Below are 22,341 nucleotides of genomic sequence, written 5' to 3' on the forward strand. Positions count from 1 at the left end.
ACAGCCAGGCAGAGCTCCCTGTGCACCCTTCCCCTCAGCCTTGACAGCCCGCCGTGCCGGCCGGCCCGTCCGGGGGAGCCAGCGGACACTGACACCACTCAGGCCAGCTGTCCCACGGCGCGGCAGTGGGGTCAGACCTGGCCAGTATTCTGGCCCACATGCCCTTTGACCTTGGCAGAGTCCTTATGTAAGAACCTTCATTTTCCTCCAGAAAGCTGAACAGTGTGTGCTGGGCACTGAGGGTCAGCCTGCAGTCCAGGCACACAGGAGGCTGAGATCCAGATGATGGGTTGAGGATAGCACAAAGTACGCTAGGCTCCATCTCCAAAGGAGCCAACCGAGAGCCTGGCTGGAGCCGAGGCATGGTGGCTCACGCCTGTCATCCCAGCTACTCAGGAGGCTGAGATCTGAGGATCACAGTTCAAAACCAGCCTGGGCACGATAAGTTGTGAGATTCTTGTAGCAGGAAGGCTGAGTGGCAAGGAACAGACTTGCCTAAGTTCATTGCGCTGTGTTCTGGAGAAGGGAGAAGGGGTTGAAGTGACAAGAAATTGAAACATGGGAACAGAGACCCAAGGGGAGACAGGTAGAGGTGGGGCAGCCGGTGGGACCACCGCTGACCATGTGGATGAGCTTTGCGTCTTGCTTCTGTAACCTGCTCGCTGGAGCATAGAAGGCAGAGCCCCTGTGTTCTTAGGGCTCCAGCCTTTATGGTCCAAACTCGCTGAAGACAGTGTGAGCACAGTAAATACTGCTTCCCGGAAGGCTTGGTGCTGTTTCCCTGTCTTGATTTCCCACGACACTCCTGTCCCCGATCAATCAGCAAAAAAGCAGGAAGTGGAGCTGTGGCTCAAGTAGTAGAGTGCTAGCCTTGAGCATAAAAGCTCAGGGACAGCACCCAGGCTTTTGAGTTCAAGCCCCAGGACCTGCGTGTACACACACACACACACACACACACACACACACACACACACACACACACACACACACACACACACACACACACACACACACACACACACACACACACACACACACACACACACACACACACACACACACACACACACACACACACCCCCCCTAACCGAAGGTCTGCCTCAAGTAGTAGAGCACCAGCAAAATGAGTGAGTAAGGCAGTCACGTGTGAGGTCAGAGTTTAACCCCTAGTGTTGCCCAAACAAAACAAAGCCCAACGAGGTGGCAGGGTGCCAGGCTCCTGGCTGGCGAGCAGGGTTCCTGGGCTGTTTGGGGTGCAGGCTTGCTCTGGTACACAGCACCCAACTTGCAGCGGATGGGCATTGTTGGCTGCTTCCCTGAGTCCTACTCAGGAGGCACCCTGGGGGGTCTGGAGGCCGACTCCTGTGCAGCCGCCGCTCATGGGGCGTTCGTTCCCCGCAAGGCCGAGGCTGCTGGCCAGCTTGCCTTACCGTGCCGGGAGGGAGCAGGAGGGGTGGGGTTTGGGGTGTGTTGGAAACATGTTGGTCTCTGTGCTCTTGGGTCCCCAGCCCAGGGACAGGTCATCCTGGGCCCCTAACCTCTGGGGGAGGCTAGGAGGTCAGGGACACAGTCCCACAGGGTCTGGGGGAGCAGGGACAGGTGGGGTACCTCTGTGGAATCCTGAGGTTGAGGGGAGGAGCCCGAGGTGACACTCCAGTGTCTTCAGTAGCAGTGGTTTTAATGCCTATCACCTAAAATTTGTATTCAGTGTATGCAGTTTGTGGCGGCTGTTGTTTAGGAAGGCTACAGAGTCAACTTGAAACGGAGGCAAAGCAAATAGAAAGCAAATAGAAAGAGCTAGTGTTTGGGTCTGGCCCCACGAGGGGCAGAAAGGGCTGCACCAGAAGCCCTGGGGTGCAGGGGTCTGCGTGACCTCGCCCAGGCCCAGGACTTGCCCAAAGGAGCTGCTGGGCAGCACCATCCCTTCCTTATGGGATGGTGCCCACGGCCTAGGGCCGGGGGCCCAGCACGGGCACAGGCTCTGAGCTGGCGCCTGGTGCCCTGGCATGGTGAAGCGTGAGGTAAGAGGCAGCCCCTGTTCTGTCACCCAGAGCCCCAACCAAATGTCTGTGGGGGACTCTGCCTGCAGAGGGCCACGCGTGCTGTCAGGGATGGGCTCCGAGGTCTGCGCAGGCAAGGCGCCCCGAGCCCTGTCTGAGGAGCCTCCCATAGCTCCCGGTCCACGTTCAGATGGCCCATGATAGATGCCCGCAAGGCTTGGGGTGCAGTGGCTGAGCTGCCCAGGCTGGCAGGACAAAGGCTTAGAATGGACTGGGTCCCCCACTATGGTGGTTTTGTTGGTGTTGTTTTTGCCAGTCCTGAAGTTTGAACTCAAAGCCTAGACTCTGTCCCTGAGCTGCTTCTGCTCAAGGCTAGTGCTGTACTACTTGATCCACAGCCCTACTTACAACTTTTTTGGATTGTTTATTGGAGATAAGAGCCTCATAGACTTTCCTAGCCTGGCTTAGCTTTGAGCCATGATCCTTCTGAGAAGTTAGGAGTAGAAGCGTGAGGCACTGGCCCCCGGCCCCCACTGTGGCTTACATTGGACAAGGGCACGTGTCTGTGGCTGCAGGGATCTGGGCTCTGAGCCTGCGTGGGGAGGGGTTGTGACATGGACTGCTGAGCCTGCCTCCCACCCACGCAAAGTCCGCCTGTCCCCCTCCCGCAGATGTGAAGTCCATCTGTCTGCCCTCCAGGGCCCCCAGAGCGCCATCTCTAGCTCCAGGGCAGGCTACTCACATTCATATCGGAGACCGCTGGGAAGCACCGGCTGGTGGGCCTCTGCTTAATGGTCGCCACTCTCGACTCCATGGCTACATTCTCGGCAGTCCGCGAGGGCTTGGGGGCTGGGATAATCTCTTCTGGTTTGTCTGCAATAGACGGAGAGGATTTGGAGCGGCCACTGCCTCCAGGAGGTCTGGCTTGGTTAGAATGCAAAAGAGCAGCGACAGCTCCAGCGCCTGGAGCTGCAAGCAGGCAGATCACGTGGGGCGCATGCATGCATCTTTCTCAGCCACACGCATCCAGTAGGGCCCCGTGACCGGACCGCGCCTGCCAGAGGGGCACATGCAGGTGGGATGGCGGCGGGCCTCAGCAGCTCAGCCCGCCCCTTTGCAGCTGCTACGTCACCAGAGCCGGGAGCAGAGTCTCTCCACTGCCTCAGCGGGGTCAATGACCTCATGCCAGGGTCTGCCTTATCCACTTTTTGGATTGTTTTCTTTTTTTGAGATCAGGTCTTGCTCTGTAGCATAGGCTGGCTCTGAACTTGTGATCCTACTTCTTGAGAACTGGGATTATAGGGCTATATCACCATGCCAGGCTCCATTTGTGGAGTGTGTATATGTGTGTGTGTGTGTATGTGTGTGTGTGTGTGTGTGTGTGTGTGTGTGTGTGTCCAGGGGCTTGAACTAAGGGCCTGGGTGCTGTCTCTGAGTTTTTGCTCAAGACTAGCGCACTCTACCACTCCAGCCACAGTGCCACTACTGGGTGTTTTTGGTGGTTAAGTGGAGTTAACGGTTCTCGCAAACTTTCCTGCTGGGCTGACTTTGAACTCTGAACACCATTCTCAGATCTCAGCCTCCTGAGTAGCTAGGATTACAGGTGTGAGCCACCAGCACCTAGCTTCAACTTGTAGAATTAAAATAGAAGACTCAGAAATGGGGTTCCCTTTTGTAATCAAATGCAGTTTCCAAGATAAGAACCCTGTGCCCCGGGCTGGGCCACAGACAGCCCAGGTTCATGTGTGCATGTGTGCACGTACATGCACACACACACACACACACACACAGAACTACCATTTATTTTCCTTACACTAGAACATTCCCAGTTCTCAGGGAAACCAAAGGCTTAGGTAATCCTTAGAAATTAAAGAAATATATATATATATATATAATGAACATTTAAGCCATGTTTTCTAACTTGAAAGGTGGGGCGTGTTCTGGAGCTGCCTGATTGATGGTAGGCGTTGTCTTGGGGAGACTCGATGTGGCAAAGGCCCTGTCTCAGGCTGAGATCCGCGCGCCAGTGTCCAGCCTTATGTGCCCTGCAGGGCCCTAAATGACCCCAGATGGAGTCCGTGCAGAGCCGTGCTGCGGGCACTCCCATGCGCCCGCAGAGGGCAGGAGGAGCAGACCATCTGGAATGTTCTTTCTGCAAGCTCAAGGCCTTCTCCTGGGAAACCCCAGCCCATTGCAGGGATCAGGTGGCTCCCTGTGAAGTGAGCACTGGTTATATGTCTGTGGTGTTCAGGGAGCCATGGAAGTGGCTCTTCGATGGCCACTTCTGGAGGAGCTGGCCACCGGCAGCCTCCCTGTCCCCCCCCAACCCCGCTGCCTTGTCGTCCCCTAGGATGGTGAGGAAGACCTGAGGTCCCCACGGTGAGGGGCGGAGGGGACGAGCCAGTGCCCATCACAGCCCCTCTGGCTCCTGCCAGACGGGACTCCGGGCTCCAGGGGTGCACAGGTGAGGGCAGCGCCCTCTGAGCAGGGCGGAGGCACTGGAGCGGCCACACGGCTGTGGACCCACGAGCTCACGGGCTGGTCCTTTGGGAAAGATGTTTGCTGACACTGGACCATGTCCCTGTTTCACTTGCCAGCAACAGGTGGCAAAGATTCCTTAAGCAGCCTCTGCTGCCCTCCTGTAATGTGGCAGGCTGGCAGCCTCTGGCCCCGCTCTGTGCTCAGCCAACTCCAGCTGATTGGGCTCCGAGGTCCCCCGGCCCTCCCCACACACGGCCTCTGGCCTCTGCTGGGTGTCCGGGCCCGCCTCCTGCTGCTGGGCCAGCTCACTGCCTGCCCACTGTGCTGCGCAGGCCGCACCCGCCTGCCTCCATCCTCTTCCCATCCTGGCATCTGCTTCTTCCATGAAGCCACGCCCTTGGTTCTGGGCTGGCCTCTGTGTATGCCAATGGCTGGGTTGAACAAGCTCTGTGCCCATCTTCTCCCCTGCTCTGCCACCCCTGGCAGCCGGGCCTTGCTCTCCCCTGCCCGGGCTCAGGGGCGCCTGGCTGACCGTTGGGGCCAGTGCCGTGGCACGGCTGGCTTGGGTCGTGGGTGCTGGTCGCGTCAGGAGACGTGCAGCCACTGGTGGCCCCCGCATGTTTCTCTCTGAGGAAGGGCGACGTCTCCCCGGAACTGGGGAGCCCTGTCCACTTCTTCAGAGAGCCCCGGGAACTACCGCCTCTCATCAACGTGCTGGTCCTGACCTTCTGCCTAGGGAGACTGAGCGGGGCCCCAGCGCTGGGGGCGGGGTGGGGGGACTGGAGTCTGACAGAGCAACGGGGCTTCCGACAGAGACACCCCAGTCAGTGCGTGAGCTGCAGAAGGCAAGGGAACGGGGCTGCTGGCCTTGCTGGGGCCTTGGTTGAGCTCCGTGGCTCCAGGTGGCAGCTGGGGCTGGGCTCCTGGGAGGGAGGTTATCGGCTGGAGCGGTGGTGGAGGCCTGAGACACAGTGGTCTTCCGGGGAAGGTCGGGCTCAAGCTCACCTGGCGGCTGGCAGCCAGGACCTTGGTACCTGGGGGAGCAGGTCTGGCACACTGAGGAACAGAGCTCCTCTTGGGCAGCTGAGCTCGGGGCAAGCTTCCAGCTGGGCCCCTTCGGAAGCTGTAAATCTGCTTCTCGGGTGGCAGCAGACCACGCACCGCCTGCAAAGTCTGGGCTGGCACGCGGCGTCTCCCGCGGGGGGCAGTGGTTTGGGGCCTGCTCCCCCTTGGCCTGGCAGGCAGGCACTCCAGAGCAAGTTGGAGGAGGTGAGTGGAGGTGTGAGGGGCATCATGAATCCTTGCCCGGGGCCTGGTCCCGCTTGCTGCTTTTCATGCGGAGCGCGCGGCTGTGGGAGGAGAGCACTTCACTTCCTCCAGGACGCAGTCTGCAGACCTGAGGTGCTCACGTGAGGGTCACAGGGCCGGTGCTCCAGAGTGCGCAGGACAAGGCCTGGCTCTGCCCACGGCCTGCGCTCTGCCCACGGCCTGCGCTCTGCCCACGGCCTGCGCTCTGCCCACGGCCCGGCTCTGCCCACGGCCTGCGCTCTGCCCACGGCCTGCGCTCTGCCCACGGCCCGGCTCTGCCCACGGCCTGCGCTCTGCCCACGGCCTGCGCTCTGCCCACGGCCCGGCTCTGCCCACGGCCCGGCTCTGCCCACGGCCTGCGCTCTGCCCACGGCCCGGCTCTGCCCACGGCCTGCACTCTGCCCACGGCCTGCGCTCTGCCCACGGCCCGGCTCTGCCCACGGCCTGCGCTCTGCCCACGGCCTGAGCTCTGCCCACGGCCCGGCTCTGCCCACGGCCTGCGCTCTGCCCACGGCCTGCGCTCTGCCCACGGCCCGGCTCTGCCCACGGCCTGCGCTCTGCCCACGGCCTGCGCTCTGCCCACGGCCTGCGCTCTGCCCACGGCCCGGCTCTGCCCACGGCCCGGCTCTGCCCACGGCCTGCGCTCTGCCCACGGCCCGGCTCTGCCCACGGCCCGGCTCTGCCCACGGCCTGCGCTCTGCCCACGGCCTGCGCTCTGCCCACGGCCTGCGCTCTGCCCACGGCCCGGCTCTGCCCACGGCCCGGCTCTGCCCACGGCCTGCGCTCTGCCCACGGCCTGCGCTCTGCCCACGGCCCGGCTCTGCCCACGGCCTGCGCTCTGCCCACGGCCTGCGCTCTGCCCACGGCCCGGCTCTGCCCACGGCCCGGCTCTGCCCACGGCCTGCGCTCTTCCCACGGCCCGGCTCTGCCCACGGCCCGGCTCTGCCCACGGCCCGGCTCTGCCCACGGCCTGCGCTCTGCCCACGGCCTGCGCTCTGCCCACGGCCCGGCTCTGCCCACGGCCTGCGCTCTGCCCACGGCCTGCGCTCTGCCCACGGCCCGGCTCTGCCCACGGCCTGCGCTCTGCCCACGGCCTGCGCTCTGCCCACGGCCCGGCTCTGCCCACGGCCTGCGCTCTGCCCACGGCCCGGCTCTGCCCACGGCCTGCGCTCTGCCCACGGCCTGCGCTCTGCCCACGGCCCGGCTCTGCCCACGGCCCGGCTCTGCCCACGGCCCGGCTCTGCCCACGGCCTGCGCTCTGCCCACGGCCTGCGCTCTGCCCACGGCCTGCGCTCTGCCCACGGCCCGGCTCTGCCCATGGCCTGCGCTCTGCCCACGGCCTGCGCTCTGCCCACGGCCCGGCTCTGCCCACGGCCTGCGCTCTGCCCACGGCCCGGCTCTGCCCACGGCCTGCGCTCTGCCCACGGCCTGCGCTCTGCCCACGGCCTGCGCTCTGCCCACGGCCCGCCTCTGCCCACGGCCCGGCTCTGCCCACGGCCCGGCTCTGCCCACGGCCCGGCTCTGCCCACGGCCTGCGCTCTGCCCACGGCCTGCGCTCTGCCCACGGCCCGGCTCTGCCCACGGCCTGCGCTCTGCCCACGGCCCGGCTCTACCCACGGCCTGCGCTCTGCCCACGGCCTGCGCTCTGCCCACGGCCCGGCTCTGCCCACGGCCTGCGCTCTGCCCACGGCCCGGCTCTGCCCACGGCCCGGCTCTGCCCACGGCCCGGCTCTGCCCACGGCCTGCGCTCTGCCCACGGCCTGCGCTCTGCCCACGGCCCGGCTCTGCCCACGGCCTGTGCTCTGCCCACGGCCTGCGCTCTGCCCACGGCTCACTTCTCTTGCTCACCTACAGTCCAGTGCCCTTGTGCCTATCTTGGGATGAGAGTGCCACTTCCAGGAGCAAGCCAGAGACGCCACAGCCCCGGGTGCTGGGCCCAGTTGCCCTGCGGGCACCAGCCACACCAGCCCAGCAGGTCAGAGGTCATGGTCCCACACCCTCCGCTGCCAGCGCCGCCCTGGCTGGTGTGCGTCCTCGTCTTGTTGAGCTCAGGGTGTCAGCGTCCAGTCAGTGTGTGCCCCCGGGGAGAGGGGGGACTTGTCGCAGGCCACAGGACAGGTCGCAGGACGGGGCAGGCCCGCCCGCCCCCTCTCAGTCCCGCAGCCGTGAGGAGGCTCTGCTCCTCCTACTGCCGGCGGTGGCGGCAGGGTCTGCGCAGGCCTCCTTCCTCGCACCGGCAGGACGGCCTCTGCTTACTCTGTGGGACTCCGTCTTGGCAAAGGCCTATTTCAGTAAGGTCCCCTTTGTAGGTTCTGCTGGGCATAGACTTTGGGAGACATGCTCTGCAGCATGAGCCGAGAGGCCAGGGCCGTTTCCTGTTCGCAGGCCTCCTGAGGAGGGGGGGCAGCCTGGGGCAGGGCGTCCAGCTCCAATGTGTGGACCACATTCTGTGTTCAAACAGAAAGTGGGGTCCCATCTCCGAGACTCGGCCCTCTGAGCCCACCCTCTGCTGGGGGGGGAAGGGGCGGGCAGGCGGCCCCGCGCCCTGGCACCCTCTCTGCCCTGGGTCCTGTGTGCTGCTTCCCTGGGCCCGCTCTGTGGGGCACATTGTTGTCAGGGAGGTGGGAGCTGGCGTTGGGCCTGGGGTTGCAGGCCCCTCAGGTTAGAGAGCACCTAGAGAGGAAACTCCAGAAAGCAGCCAGCGCATCCCCCGCCAGGCAGGGCCCCCTCCAAGGCTGGCAATCTGCTGCTGCCCGCCAGAAAGGAGGGGCTGCACGGGCCTTCAGCCGCTCCCTGCCTGGAGGTGGGGTGGTGGGGAGCGGGGGAGGAGGGGAGGAGGTAGCAGGTAGCCGTGCGGCCTTCTTCCTGTAGTGTGTGACCTGACTGCTCCAGCCCCTCCCGCTGTGGTGTCAGTGCCTGGCTGAGCTGAGCTCACAGGCAGGCAGCCAGCCGCATTCTCAATCATTCTCAATCCTGTGGGGGGCTCTGGGTGTGTGCGTGCTCGGGCTGTGGACCCAGTGTCCTGAGCCGGGAGCCGGGTCGGGCAGGCAGGGGAGAGCAGTCAGAGCCGCTTCCTGGCAGCAGGCTGAGCCTTGACCGCCACTGCCCGCCACACACGCGCTCCTCCTGGGCTCCGAGGTCCTCAGGGCTTCCCAGCCAGCTCAGGCAAGATGTCCCGACAGCCCAGGGGACACACAGACAGAAGCCAAGCAGATGGGGACGGGGACGGGGACAGGGGTGGTGTTTGGGGCTGGACCCATGGGCAGAACCCTGAGACGGGGAGAGGATGCAAGGCTCACAGCACATTCTAGACTTCACACAACCGTCACAAGGGGGTTTCTCTTCTCCTGAGGAGCGAGGGGCAGGAGGACTGGAGACAGACACTGGCTTCCCTTACCCTTCTTCTTCCGGACTGAGGCTTGCAAACAGAAAGGGGAGCGATGTGAGCCACGGCCGATGGAGAGCCCCCCACAGCGCGCACCCAGGGCCTCGCCCTGCTCTACTCAGGGTGCTCATGGCAGAGGCAGGGAGGGTACCGTGTAGGGGTGGGGAGAGGGGCTCCCAGGACCAGTGCCTGCACTCCAGCTCCTTCTCATCTGCTAACCGACTCCCTTCCTGACAGGGAAGGCCCCGGGCAAGGTGGGAGAGGGCTCTGCGGGGAGGCTGGGACACAAATCAGGCTTGGGGTTGACCAGCTGGGAAGGCAGAGGGAGGGAGGATAGAGGGAGGCCAGGGACCGGGAGGGCGGGGGTGGGGAGGCCAAGGGCTGGGAGCACAGAGGGAGGGGGGAGGCTGAGGGCTGGGAGCACAGAGGGAGGAGGGAGGCTGAGGGCTGAGAGGACAAAGGGAGGGGGGAGGCCAAGGGCTGGGAGCACAGAGGGAGGAGGGAGGCTGAGGGCTGGGAGAACAGAGGGAGGCAGGGAGGCTGAGGGCTGGGAGCACAGAGGGAGGAGGGAGGCTGAAGGCTGGGAGGACAGAGGGAGGGGGGAGGCTGAGGGCTGGGAGGACAGAGGGAGGAGGGAGGCTGAAGGCTGGGAGGACAGAGGGAGGGGGGAGGCTGAGGGCTGGGAGGACAGAGGGAGGAGGGAGGCTGAAGGCTGGGAGCACAGAGGGAGGGGGAGGCTGAGGGCTGGGAGGACAGAGGGAGGCTGAGGGCTGGGAGGACAGAGGGAGGCTGAGGGCTGGGAGGACAGAGGGAGGGGGAGGCTGAGGGCTGGGAGCACAGAGGGAGGAGGGAGGCTGAGGGCTGGGAGCACAGAGGGAGGGGGAGGCTGAGGGCTGGGAGGACAGAGGGAGGCTGAGGGCTGGGAGGACAGAGGGAGGCTGAGGGCTGGGAGGACAGAGGGAGGGGGAGGCTGAGGGCTGGGAGGACAGAGGGAGGGGGAGGCTGAGGGCTGGGAGCACAGAGGGAGGAGGGAGGCTGAGGGCTGGGAGCACAGAGGGAGGAGGGAGGCTGAGGGCTGGGAGGACAGAGGGAGGAGGGAGGCTGAGGGCTGGGAGCACAGAGGGAGGAGGGAGGCTGAGGGCTGGGAGCACAGAGGGAGGAGGGAGGCTGAGGGCTGGGAGGACAGAGGGAGGAGGGAGGCTGAGGGCTGGGAGGACAGAGGGAGGCTGAGGGCTGGGAGGACAGAGGGAGGGGGGAGGCTGAGGGCTGGGAGCACAGAGGGAGGCTGAGGGCTGGGAGCACAGAGGGAGGGGGGAGGCTGAGGGCTGGGAGCACAGAGGGAGGAGGAGGCTGAGGGCTGGGAGGACAGAGGGAGGAGGAGGCTGAGGGCTGGGAGCACAGAGGGAGGCTGAGGGCTGGGAGGACAGAGGGAGGAGGAGGCTGAGGGCTGGGAGCACAGGGGGGGGAGGCTGAGGGCTGGGAGCACAGAGGGAGGGGGGAGGCTGAGGGCTGGGAGAACAGAGGGAGGCTGAGGGCTGGGAGGACAGAGGGAGGCTGAGGGCTGGGAGCACAGAGGGAGGCTGAGGGCTGGGAGCACAGGGGGGGGAGGCTGAGGGCTGGGAGGACAGAGGGAGGAGGAGGCTGAGGGCTGGGAGCACAGAGGGAGGCTGAGGGCTGGGAGGACAGAGGGAGGCTGAGGGCTGGGAGGACAGAGGGAGGAGGGAGGCTGAGGGCTGGGAGGACAGAGGGAGGCTGAGGGCTGGGAGGACAGAGGGAGGCTGAGGGCTGGGAGGACAGAGGGAGGAGGGAGGCTGAGGGCTGGGAGGACAGAGGGAGGCTGAGGGCTGGGAGCACAGAGGGAGGCTGAGGGCTGGGAGCACAGAGGGAGGAGGGAGGCTGAGGGCTGGGAGCACAGAGGGAGGAGGGAGGCTGAGGGCTGGGAGGACAGAGGGAGGCTGAGGGCTGGGAGCACAGAGGGAGGCTGAGGGCTGGGAGCACAGAGGGAGGAGGGAGGCTGAAGGCTGGGAGGACAGAGGGAGGGGGAGGCTGAGGGCTGGGAGGACAGAGGGAGGAGGGAGGCTGAAGGCTGGGAGGACAGAGGGAGGGGGGAGGCTGAGGGCTGGGAGGACAGAGGGAGGAGGGAGGCTGAAGGCTGGGAGCACAGAGGGAGGGGGAGGCTGAGGGCTGGGAGGACAGAGGGAGGCTGAGGGCTGGGAGGACAGAGGGAGGCTGAGGGCTGGGAGGACAGAGGGAGGGGGAGGCTGAGGGCTGGGAGCACAGAGGGAGGAGGGAGGCTGAGGGCTGGGAGCACAGAGGGAGGAGGGAGGCTGAGGGCTGGGAGGACAGAGGGAGGAGGGAGGCTGAGGGCTGGGAGCACAGAGGGAGGAGGGAGGCTGAGGGCTGGGAGCACAGAGGGAGGAGGGAGGCTGAGGGCTGGGAGGACAGAGGGAGGAGGGAGGCTGAGGGCTGGGAGGACAGAGGGAGGCTGAGGGCTGGGAGGACAGAGGGAGGGGGGAGGCTGAGGGCTGGGAGCACAGAGGGAGGCTGAGGGCTGGGAGCACAGAGGGAGGGGGGAGGCTGAGGGCTGGGAGCACAGAGGGAGGAGGAGGCTGAGGGCTGGGAGGACAGAGGGAGGAGGAGGCTGAGGGCTGGGAGCACAGAGGGAGGCTGAGGGCTGGGAGGACAGAGGGAGGAGGAGGCTGAGGGCTGGGAGCACAGGGGGGGGAGGCTGAGGGCTGGGAGCACAGAGGGAGGGGGGAGGCTGAGGGCTGGGAGAACAGAGGGAGGCTGAGGGCTGGGAGGACAGAGGGAGGCTGAGGGCTGGGAGCACAGAGGGAGGCTGAGGGCTGGGAGCACAGGGGGGGGAGGCTGAGGGCTGGGAGGACAGAGGGAGGAGGAGGCTGAGGGCTGGGAGCACAGAGGGAGGCTGAGGGCTGGGAGGACAGAGGGAGGCTGAGGGCTGGGAGGACAGAGGGAGGAGGGAGGCTGAGGGCTGGGAGGACAGAGGGAGGCTGAGGGCTGGGAGGACAGAGGGAGGCTGAGGGCTGGGAGGACAGAGGGAGGAGGGAGGCTGAGGGCTGGGAGGACAGAGGGAGGCTGAGGGCTGGGAGCACAGAGGGAGGCTGAGGGCTGGGAGCACAGAGGGAGGAGGGAGGCTGAGGGCTGGGAGCACAGAGGGAGGAGGGAGGCTGAGGGCTGGGAGCACAGAGGGAGGCTGAGGGCTGGGAGGACAGAGGGAGGAGGAGGCTGAGGGCTGGGAGCACAGGGGGGGGAGCTGAGGGCTGGGAGGACAGAGGGAGGAGGAGGCTGAGGGCTGGGAGCACAGAGGGAGGCTGAGGGCTGGGAGGACAGAGGGAGGCTGAGGGCTGGGAGGACAGAGGGAGGAGGGAGGCTGAGGGCTGGGAGGACAGAGGGAGGCTGAGGGCTGGGAGCACAGAGGGAGGCTGAGGGCTGGGAGCACAGAGGGAGGAGGGAGGCTGAGGGCTGGGAGCACAGAGGGAGGAGGGAGGCTGAGGGCTGGGAGCACAGAGGGAGGCTGAGGGCTGGGAGCACAGAGGGAGGGGGGAGGCTGAGGGCTGGGAGCACAGAGGGAGGAGGGAGGCTGAGGGCTGGGAGCACAGAGGGAGGAGGGAGGCTGAGGGCTGGGAGCACAGAGGGAGGAGGGAGGCTGAGGGCTGGGAGCACAGAGGGAGGGGGGAGGCTGAGGGCTGGGAGGACAGAGGGAGGAGGGAGGCTGAGGGCTGGGAGCACAGAGGGAGGAGGGAGGCTGAGGGCTGGGAGGACAGAGGGAGGAGGGAGGCTGAGGGCTGGGAGCACAGAGGGAGGCTGAGGGCTGGGAGCACAGAGGGAGGGGGGAGGCTGAGGGCTGGGAGCACAGAGGGAGGCTGAGGGCTGGGAGGACAGAGGGAGGAGGGAGGCTGAGGGCTGGGAGGACAGAGGGAGGAGGAGGCTGAGGGCTGGGAGGACAGAGGGAGGCTGAGGGCTGGGAGCACAGAGGGAGGGGGGAGGCTGAGGGCTGGGAGGACAGAGGGAGGAGGAGGCTGAGGGCTGGGAGCACAGAGGGAGGCTGAGGGCTGGGAGCACAGAGGGAGGGGGGAGGCTGAGGGCTGGGAGGCCTCTGTGGAGCCCCATGAACATGTGCTGCTTGCTTATGCATCAGTGGACCCCGAGGCCCCGGGCAGAGCCAGTGAGGGCTGCTCCTCCTGGAGTAGGACACGGGACGCGTCCACTGCCCAGCCCTGGTGCACAAGGGAAGGACATGGTGTGGGTCACGCAGAGGATGGGGAGGGGGTGGGCGCTGCTGCCTAGCCTCAGACTCTGCCCTGGAAGGTTGGGGTGTGTGTGTTCATGTTAGACTCCTCCCCGGAAGGGCGGGGGCGGGTCTTGTTAGACCCCGCCCTGGAAGGACAGGGTGGGGAGAGGAGCCCTGCTGTGCTGCCCCAGGATGTGCTTTCGCTGGTTCTGTGTCCTCCAGGCGGCTCAGGGTCCTTGGCCGCTGTTGCCGGCCTGCAGCCTGCTTGCCTCCACTTTCTCGCCCGTGCCCCCTGTGGCCTGCTCCAGGCTGCTGCTCACCCTTACCCCCCCCCCAGGCACCATCTGCTCTAAAGGCACGGGAAGGGACACCCCGAAACCCGGTGTGCAGAGCCTCCTGCATCCCCCGGGCATGGGCACACCTGCTGCTGGGGGAGGGGGTGGGGGTGGGGTGGGCGGCGCAGGCCTGGGCCGAGCAGAGGTGGGGTCAGTGGGGTGCCCTGGACATCAGGGACCCCATGGGGCGGCTTACCTTTATCCACTAGTGAGAGGCCCAAAAATTCAAAATAAAACAATGTTAGATAACCCCCACCATACCAGCACCCCACGAGGCCCCTGGCATGCGGAGGGCAAAGGGCATGCAGCAGCGCCACGCGGGTGGGTGGAGGGCAGGCCAGCAGCACAGCCATGCACAGGGCATGCGGCGGGCGGGGCGGGGCGGGGCTCTGGTGGCCGCAGGGCCGGGCGTGGGCAATGGCTCTTACCGAGCTCCTCCAGCTCCGCTGTCATGGACTTGGAGCGCAGCGTGAGGGCTGTGGTGGGTGCCCGCTTTGGAGGCGGCGGAGCTTGATGGGTGGACAAAGGCCGGCGTGAGGACCCCCGCAAAGCCCTGGGACCCCCACAGGCTCAGCCGCCCCCTGCCCCCAGGGTGGGGAGAGCCTGGGTTTTCCGGGGCAGCCCGCAGGGGGGCCAACGCGACAGGGCGCCCTGGTGAAGGGCGCTGCTGGGTTGGGGATGGGCGGCCGGGCACCGGCCGGGCGGAGGGAGCAGCAGGCCTCTGCGTGGTGCTCTGCCAAGGTCAGTAGGGCGTAGACCTCCCTCGTGCTAACGCAAGTTCTGGGGAAGGCTGGGGCTGCCCTTGGATCTGGGGACCCCACCAGTCCCACAGTCACCCCAGCCCCTGCCGCCTCCCTGCCCTAGCCCTTCCTCCACTCCAGACCCTATCCCAGGCCCAGCCGCCACGGGGCTGCCGGGAGAGGAAGCCCGCGCCCCTCCACCCCTGCCCTGTCCCCAGTGTCCCAGCCTCAGGGTCCCCTGGATGGAGGCCGGTCTGGCCAGTGTCACGACCCTGTGTCCAGGCCTTGAGGCCCCTGCTCCGCCAGGAGCCAGGAGCGCCCTGCGGGGCACGCACCTTTCTTCCTGGCAGTGTCGTCAGGGTCCAGACTCCGGGTCACCGTGGCGACCTTGAGGATGAGGTGGTTGCCGCCCTGGCGGATCATGGTCACCACCTGCCTGTGGCCCACCTTGACCACGTTCTCGTTGTTGACCTGCGGGCAGACGGGGCACGCCGGTGGGTGGCAGGCCGGCTGGGGCAGGTGGAGAGAGATTTGGGGTCCCCCACTGGGAAGTGGAGCCCCGACACCACAGTGGCTCTGGAGGGTGCTTCACTGTAGGGGTGGGGTGCCTGCAGCCTGCACCTTCCACACGCGTCCCCCCAGTGCAGCCAGGCCACACACCCCAGTGTCTCTGTGTCTCCCCCGCGCCCCGAGATGTCCAGGGGCTGCAGGCACAGCACTCCATCTTCACGGTGAGAAAGAAACACAGTCCGCCCTTGTTTTCCGTGTATTTTGGAAGCACGCATCACACTGACATAGCCCCTTCCCCAGCGCCTCCTTTCTCCCTCCCGAGACCTGAGATAGCATGGAGGGCTGGCTCTGAGGAGCTGGCAGGCACAGCCCATGCTGCATCAGGAGGTGGGCTGTGTCTCCGTGCTTCTGGGACAAGGGATGCAGGGCCAGAAGGCAGAGATGAGCTGGGCGGCGCACGCTCATCCCATAACCCTGGCTACTTGGGAGGCTGAGATCTGAGGATCACAGTGTGCAGCCGGCCCAGGCAAGAAAGTCTGTGACGCCCTTATTTCCAATTACCTAGCAAAAAGCTAGAAGTGGCCAGGGGCCGGGCCTGTGGCTCACGCCTGTCTTCCCAGCGATTCAGGAGGCTGAGCTATGAGGATTGCGGTTTGAAGCCTGGGGACTCTTTGAAGTCTGTGGGACTCTTATTTCCAATTTAGCACCCCCAGAAAAGCCAGCTGGCTCAAGGGGCGGAGCACTGGCCTTGAGCAAAAAACGCTCAGGGACAGCCCAGACCCTGAGCACGGGCTTCACGCGTGCACGCACACGTGTGCACACACACACACACACACACACACACAGATTCCAGAGGATCCCACAGCAAAGGCAGGGCTGGACCCTGCCCCTTTGCTGAATGCTCTTTTTGACCTCATTAAGAAATAGGCAGCTGAAGTCTCCCCAGAGGGAAGGCAGTGTGGAGGTGCCCCTCCCCCCTCCCCACGCATCCAGGCTCGGCCCCTCCCTGCTCCGTGTGAGAGATGGACGAGTTCCGAATGCCCGGCCTCTCTGCCCTGTGCCCCTGTGCCGCCTTTGCCCGGAGGCAGGGTAGGGAGCTGGGGGTACGTGGCACGTTCCAGCCCGCACTCACTGGCCACTGCTGCCGCCGCTGCTTCAGACTGACCTGTCTGGAGCACCCTCACACGGCGGGGGAGCACTGTTCAGGGAGCCTCACAGAGTCCCGACCCTGCGGTAGACGGCCCGGCGTCCAGTCCAGTGCCGCCGCGGAGGGGGTGCCAGGGCCTGAGGTCTGCATAGCCCCGCGGGGGCTGGACAGGCCCGGAGCCCCGTCCTGGCCCTCCCATGAGCTGCTGTCCGCCTAACCTGGTGTGCTCAGGAGCAGCCATCCCCCCAAGCCACAGCTGGAGCCAGAGCCACGGGGGACAACGTCTGCCATGCGCAGCGCGGGACAGGCCAGCCCTGCTGTGCCATGCCACGCCCGCCGCGTCCCACAGCCAGGATGGCGCCACGTGACTCTGCACCCTGGCCTTCCCTGGTGCCCTCGTGGGGCAGGAGGGAGGGGCTGCCCTGGAGAAGGCCACGCGACGAGGTGCTTCCCCACCCCCCCCACAGAGCAGGAGGTGCCCTGTGCTGTGTCCCCAGCCAGGCTGCAGCTGGGAGAGGACAGACGGTGCCAGTGGCCCTCCGTGCCTTCTGTCCATCCAAGCCTCCAGGGCCGGAACCCCGCCCAGCCATGCTCCAGTGCACATGCAGCGCTGGGGGCTTGTCAGCGGTCAGGCTTGCACACAGGAAGGTCAGAGCCCATCTCCACCCACCCCACCGTGGGGAGGCCTCCGACTTGGGCTGCGTGTGCTGCCGTGGGCCTGGCGGGGAGGGCTGGTGACCCCATCAGCCACCGCTGCCTTGGGTGCTATCTGCGTTAAGTTGGAAAGGGATGAAATGAACTCGGCACATGGCTGGTCTTGAGCTGAGTCCTGGTGTCACCTGGGCTGTTGCTTCTGACTTGCTGCGACACCCAGAGCACAGGCATGGTGCACTCGGACTCCCTGGGAAGGGCTGGCACTGGCGGCTCCTCTGTGGAGGGGCGGGCGGCGGGCAGCGGGTCACACAGTGCTGGGGGCAGCTGCCCACCCCATTTGTCACTGCGCTGCCTGCTCTGTCAGACCACAGGTGAACGTCTACCAGGTGGTGAACGTGACATGGACCCCCTCATTCCCCACTGCCCCAGTGCAGTCGGAAGTGGTCAGCAAAATGTCCCCAAGTGTCCCGAAGCCTGATGCTGGGGATCAGACCTCAGCTTGGTGAGAAGCTGGGGTGACAGGTGCGAGCCTCCTGCCCCTGGCCCTCCCCCACTTCCCAGCACTGCTGTCCATCAGCGTTTTAACTACACCAACCTTCAGGCTTCCACCCTGGCCATGCAGCACCCATTCATAGTGAAGCCATACAGTTTACTGTGAGTACTTTGTCTTTTCCTGCACATTTTTCCTATGGAGCAAAATAATTGGCTTAATTTTCTGTGTACTTAACAGTAATTCAAATCCAAACAGTTCTCTAATTATGTGAATCTCTTCAAAACCCTCAACTCCACTAGGTATTTTAAATTTGTCTTTTTCCTGAAGAAATTTCTCCCCAAGTCTTCTGGTTTGCTCTGAGTGGTTGTATTCTGTGTTTGAGGCCTGTTGTCCCATGGCTGCCATCTCAGGACGTGGCCTTCTCTGAAGCCCGGCCCATGTGTATACACATTCACACAGCCTTGCTTAGACAGAAGATATCCCCTAAACTCCCAGTATGAGGATTGTTTTCAACATACACCACAATGTGACAGTGGCTTTACTGTAACAGTTGGCACTTTGGCTGGGTATAAAAATTCGAGGCTTGAGGTTAAAAGAAGCTTCTAGTACTAATTCCTCTGCAGGTAACAAGGACAGAGTCTGAACAAAACACAGTTCTCCACCCCCCCCCCCCCGACCCAAATGGGAGCACTCTTCAAAGGCTTTGGAGTCTGAGCAAAGCAGGCAGCTTCCAGACGAGGGCCTCAGTAAGCGCCCTCCTCAGACCAGGGCCCTCGCCAAAGCTCACCAGAGGGAACCTGTGAAGTTGGACGAGACAGCCAGGGTGGCCACAGCACTCAGAAGACCGAGGGGGGAGGGTGTCTCAGCCAAGAGAGATGGAAGGCGTGCGCTGCGCACTGCGGACAGGCTTTCCTGGGTCTCTGGTTTATGTCTGCGAGTCTAGGGTAAACCAGGGCATCTTGGAGGTGAGGCTGAAGCACTCAGATGGAAATGTGAGCCGCTGCCCTTGCAGGGCAGCCAGCTTGCAGCGGGAGTCTCATCACGCGGAAACGTGGCCGAGGACAGAGCTGCCACACACCCAGGACACGTCCAGGCCCTGAACCCGCGGATGCCCTGGACCGGGGAACCCTCAGACAAAGAACTTACCATAACAATACTTAATTAGGTAAAGGAAAAGAGAATGAATAAAGGGAAACATCAGCAATGAAATAACTAGATGTAAGTAGTAGAACTAAGAAATACAACCTGTGAGAATTTAAAGATGCAGTGGGTGAGCCTGAGAACAGAATAGGAACAACAGGCCTAAGAGCCAGTGATGCCACAGAACCCACCCAAGCTGGAGGCGGGGGGAGGGGAGAGGAAGAAGAGGGAAGGAGGAAGAGAGGAGGAGGAGGGGAGAGGAGGAGGAGGGAAGGAGGAAGAGAGGAGGAGGAGAACGGGAAGAGGGGAGAAGAGGGAGAGGAGGAAGAGGGAGGAGGGGGAGGGGAAGAGGGAAGAGAGGAGGAAGGAAAGGAGGAGGGGGAAGAGGATGGAAGGAGAAAGGGAGAAGAGGGGTGGAGGAGGAAGAGGAGGAGGGGAGGAAGAAGAGCTTTGAAGAAATCAACAGTGGTTTGGATGCATGGGACAACACAGCTTCAACATAATGATTTCAGAAGGAGAGAAATAAGTCACTGAAAACTTGGGGAAACAATGGGCCCCAGATGTCCTCTATTTGGTGAAATAAATCCACAGATCCAAGAAGCTCAGCAAGTCTGAACAAGACAGAAGCGCACGGGTAGACACATTTTAGTGAGTTTGCTGAAAGCCAGGGTCCAGGTGTCCAGGTGGGGATCTTAAAGCCACCATGACTTTCCATCTGCCACTGCAGGCTGGCGCTGGCTCTGGTGGTCATGCCTGTGATCCTAGCTGCTCAGGAGGCTGCGACCTGAGGACTGCAGTTTGAAGCCACCCTGGGCAAGAAACTCTATGACTTTTTTTTTTTTTCAGAGCTGAGGCTCGAACTCAGGGCCTTGCTCTTTCCAGGCAAGTGCTCTTCCACTGAGCTAAATCCCTAACCCTTCCACGAGACTCAAATCCAATTAAAGACCAAAAAGCCAGAAGTGGAGCTGTAGTTCAGGTGGTAGAGTGCTCGCTCGCTTTGAGCACAAAAAGCTTGGGAGCAGCACCCAGGCCCCAAGTTCAAACCTCAGGACTGGCACAGAAGAAAACAACAGCAGAAAAATGCAGGCCGGAAGACAGTGGCATAACCTCTTAGTGTGTGAAAGAACTTTCTATGTCTGCTTAAAATACCTTGAAAGAATGAAGGCAAACTAAGACCTTCACCAATAAAGAACCAAGTTATGTGTGGGCGGTACATGAGCACTCTAAGGAGGGGCGGGGTGGGGCGGGGCGGGCGACAGAGCTCGCTTCCAGTGCCCACAGTGCCCCAGAAAAGGTGTCCGAGGAGGCATAAAAACGGTCAGACGTTAAGTAGAAGATTGCTTTCCTTCTTGATTAAAATAGGAGTAGGACAAAGTGAGCTGTACAAGACATTATGTCAAAATATGAACTTTACAACTTTGGCCAGGGGCTGAGGGGGGGGGAAGGGGGGATGGGGGGATGGGGGGGTGGGAAGGGGAAACAAAGGAGGAGGCAACAATGCTTGATAAGAAATGTACTCATTACCTTGCTCATGTAATTGTAACCCCTCTGTATGGCATTTTCACAATACCTGGACGCTGGTGGCTCACGCCTGTAATCCTAGCAACTCAGGAGGCTGAGATCTAAGGATCTTGGTTCAAAGCCAGCCTGGGCAGAAAAGTCTGTGAGACTCTTATCTCCAATAAACCGGAAGTAGTACTGTGGCTCAAGCCTTGAGCTGCTCCCCTTGAGCTGAAGAGCGCATGGACAGCGCCCAGGCCGAGTTCGAGCCCCACAACTAACAAAAAAAAAAAGACTAGGACAAAGAACACATGGTGTGGACTGTTTACAAGTATTCAGACGCAACGCACCAACGCACCGCAGAGCGTGAAGAGGCAGCGGTGGGTCAGGTGACCTGCGTGTGGTTCCAGGGCTTTGGGCTTGGGGCGAACACTGTGGGCTGGGAGAGGCCCAGGCTGTGTGTGGTAACCCGCGAGGAAGGTCAGGCAGAAGCCCCATCAGCAGATCAATAACCCACAGTGACAGAGGGAAGGGGAAACGGAGATGGATGGAAAACAGACTGTCTAGACTCACCAACCTCAGCAATTATGTTCTTGAAAGGTAGACCACACGAAGACCAAGAGGTTGAAGGTAAATAAAGGGAAAAAGCCCATGGGTGGAGTGACTGTATTAGTATCAATAAAAGTCTTCCACCAACATAAAAATCGTTTTCTAGCTAGAAAAAAGTCAAATGTAGAGTTCCAGCATCCCCGGACCCCTGCCCCTTGGTGTGTGTCCCGGGTCCCCCCCAGGTGTGTGCCCACACGCGCTGGTGGCCGTGCCCACGGCTGCCCCGCATGGTTTAATGGGCACCAGATTTTATGTGTTCTTTTTTTTTCTCAGGCCCTAGTCTTGGACTTGAACTCAGTACCTAATACTTTGGCTCACGGTCTGGTGCTCTACCAACTGAGCCACATCTCCAACCCCCATGAGATTTTCTTTCATTAGAGGTGATGAGTTCTAAAGCGATCTAGTGCTAATGGTTGTAAACCTGAAAATTAGCTCAAACCTACTGGATTCTGTGTTTTCAAAGGTCCATTCTTAGAATATGTGAATTACACATCAACAAAACTGTTAAGAAAAAATATTAGCAACCAAGAGGCACACCTAATGGGAAACGATGCCATTCACCAGTGGGATGGAGCGATCAGAAACACGCATGCCCCTAATAACAGGGCCTTGACAGGATAAAGCAAAGTTGGCAGGACTGAGGAGGGGCAGGCGGCTCAGGTTGATGGGACGTGTGGACAGATCAGTGAAGACCCCGTGGTCGCCGGAACGCCAAACGTACTGTGTCTCGTTTCCACGTGGCCCTCAGCCTGCGCCCCTCCTGACCCCGCAGCCTCACTCCGTCCCGGGCTTCCCGGGTGGCCGTTTGCCCCTCCGTGGGGGTCTTTCCCGTCCCGTTTCCTCAGTTTCCCCCCACCCCTCCCTGGAGGTAAACCTTGCCTAGCACGGCAGGCCGTCCCATTTTGTTCACTTTCCCCTTTGGTTTTACATAATCTCTGGTTTATCTTTTAGTCCATCTATCAAAATATTCACATCTGCTCTAATATTTCTAATTTCCAGGACTCTTTATTTTGTTCTCTGCGTGTTCTTTTATAAAGGAGCATTTTGTTCTTGCTCCAAGGCGGCAGCTTCTTCTTTGATCTCGTGGAGCAAATGAATAATCTATTTTCTCTGCCTCACCCTCCCCACACCGTGTTTCCTCCCATCTTCTCATGCCGTGTTTGTTTTGGGCTTCGTCTTGACTGCTCATCATGTGCCCAGGACACTTGTGGGCAGCTTATCAACAGGACCGGCCTCCAAGAAACCAACGTCCATCCCCCCGCCTGTTATTTCATGGACACTAACCAACCGATTCTCACCAAGTTGGTAGGGAAAGCTCCAAGACCCAAATAGCAAACCCAGTGTTGATGGAGGGCAGCGAGAGCTGACACCACCTGACCCTCAGGCGGGGTCCCCGCGAGGGACAGACGGCTCCACAGAACACACCAATGGTGGGGAAACTGATCCTTTGACAAGGGGCAAAGGCGGTTCCCTGGGGGACAGGACAGACAGCGGGACCCCCAGGTCCAAAGGGTGACGCTGGTGTGGACCTTAAACCTTCCACAGAGCAACCCGAGTGCATCACAGTCGGACATGGAGGACACACAGCCAGAAACTCCTGGAAGATAATGTAGGAGACACCCAGGTGACTTCGAGTGTCTAAATACAACACCAAAAGTAAAAATGGAAAAGCAGATTGACAGACTGGACCATTAATTAAAAGCCTGTGTCGTGCAAAATATACGGTGAAGACACCAGAGATACGAATCTTTGCAAACACAGGCAGAAGAAGAGTCAAATTCAGCAAT

At 62.3% G+C, this 22,341-nt stretch overlaps 1 protein-coding gene across 3 annotated transcripts in view; it reads right to left on the reverse strand.

The window, feature by feature from the left end:
* Positions 1-22,341, reverse strand: part of Shank2 (SH3 and multiple ankyrin repeat domains 2) — a 300,166-nt gene that overhangs the window by 15,518 nt on the left and 262,307 nt on the right. For 2 of the 3 annotated variants that reach the window (XM_070009647.1, XM_070009650.1), the window contains 5 exons: positions 14,837-14,972; positions 14,189-14,270; positions 13,958-13,977; positions 9,187-9,207; positions 2,743-2,873 (listed from right to left, as the gene is read on the reverse strand). In XM_070009647.1, coding sequence (XP_069865748.1) covers positions 2,743-2,873; positions 9,187-9,207; positions 13,958-13,977; positions 14,189-14,270; positions 14,837-14,972 — 390 coding nt within the window. The remainder of the gene's footprint in view (positions 1-2,742; positions 2,874-9,186; positions 9,208-13,957; positions 13,978-14,188; positions 14,271-14,836; positions 14,973-22,341) is intronic. The other variant, XM_070009648.1, reaches the window with a different exon arrangement.

The sequence above is a fragment of the Dipodomys merriami genome, unplaced genomic scaffold (assembly GCF_024711535.1).
Source record: "Dipodomys merriami isolate MVZ:Mamm:240054 unplaced genomic scaffold, mDipMer1.0.p SCAF_78, whole genome shotgun sequence".
Lineage (NCBI taxonomy): Eukaryota > Metazoa > Chordata > Mammalia > Rodentia > Heteromyidae > Dipodomys > Dipodomys merriami.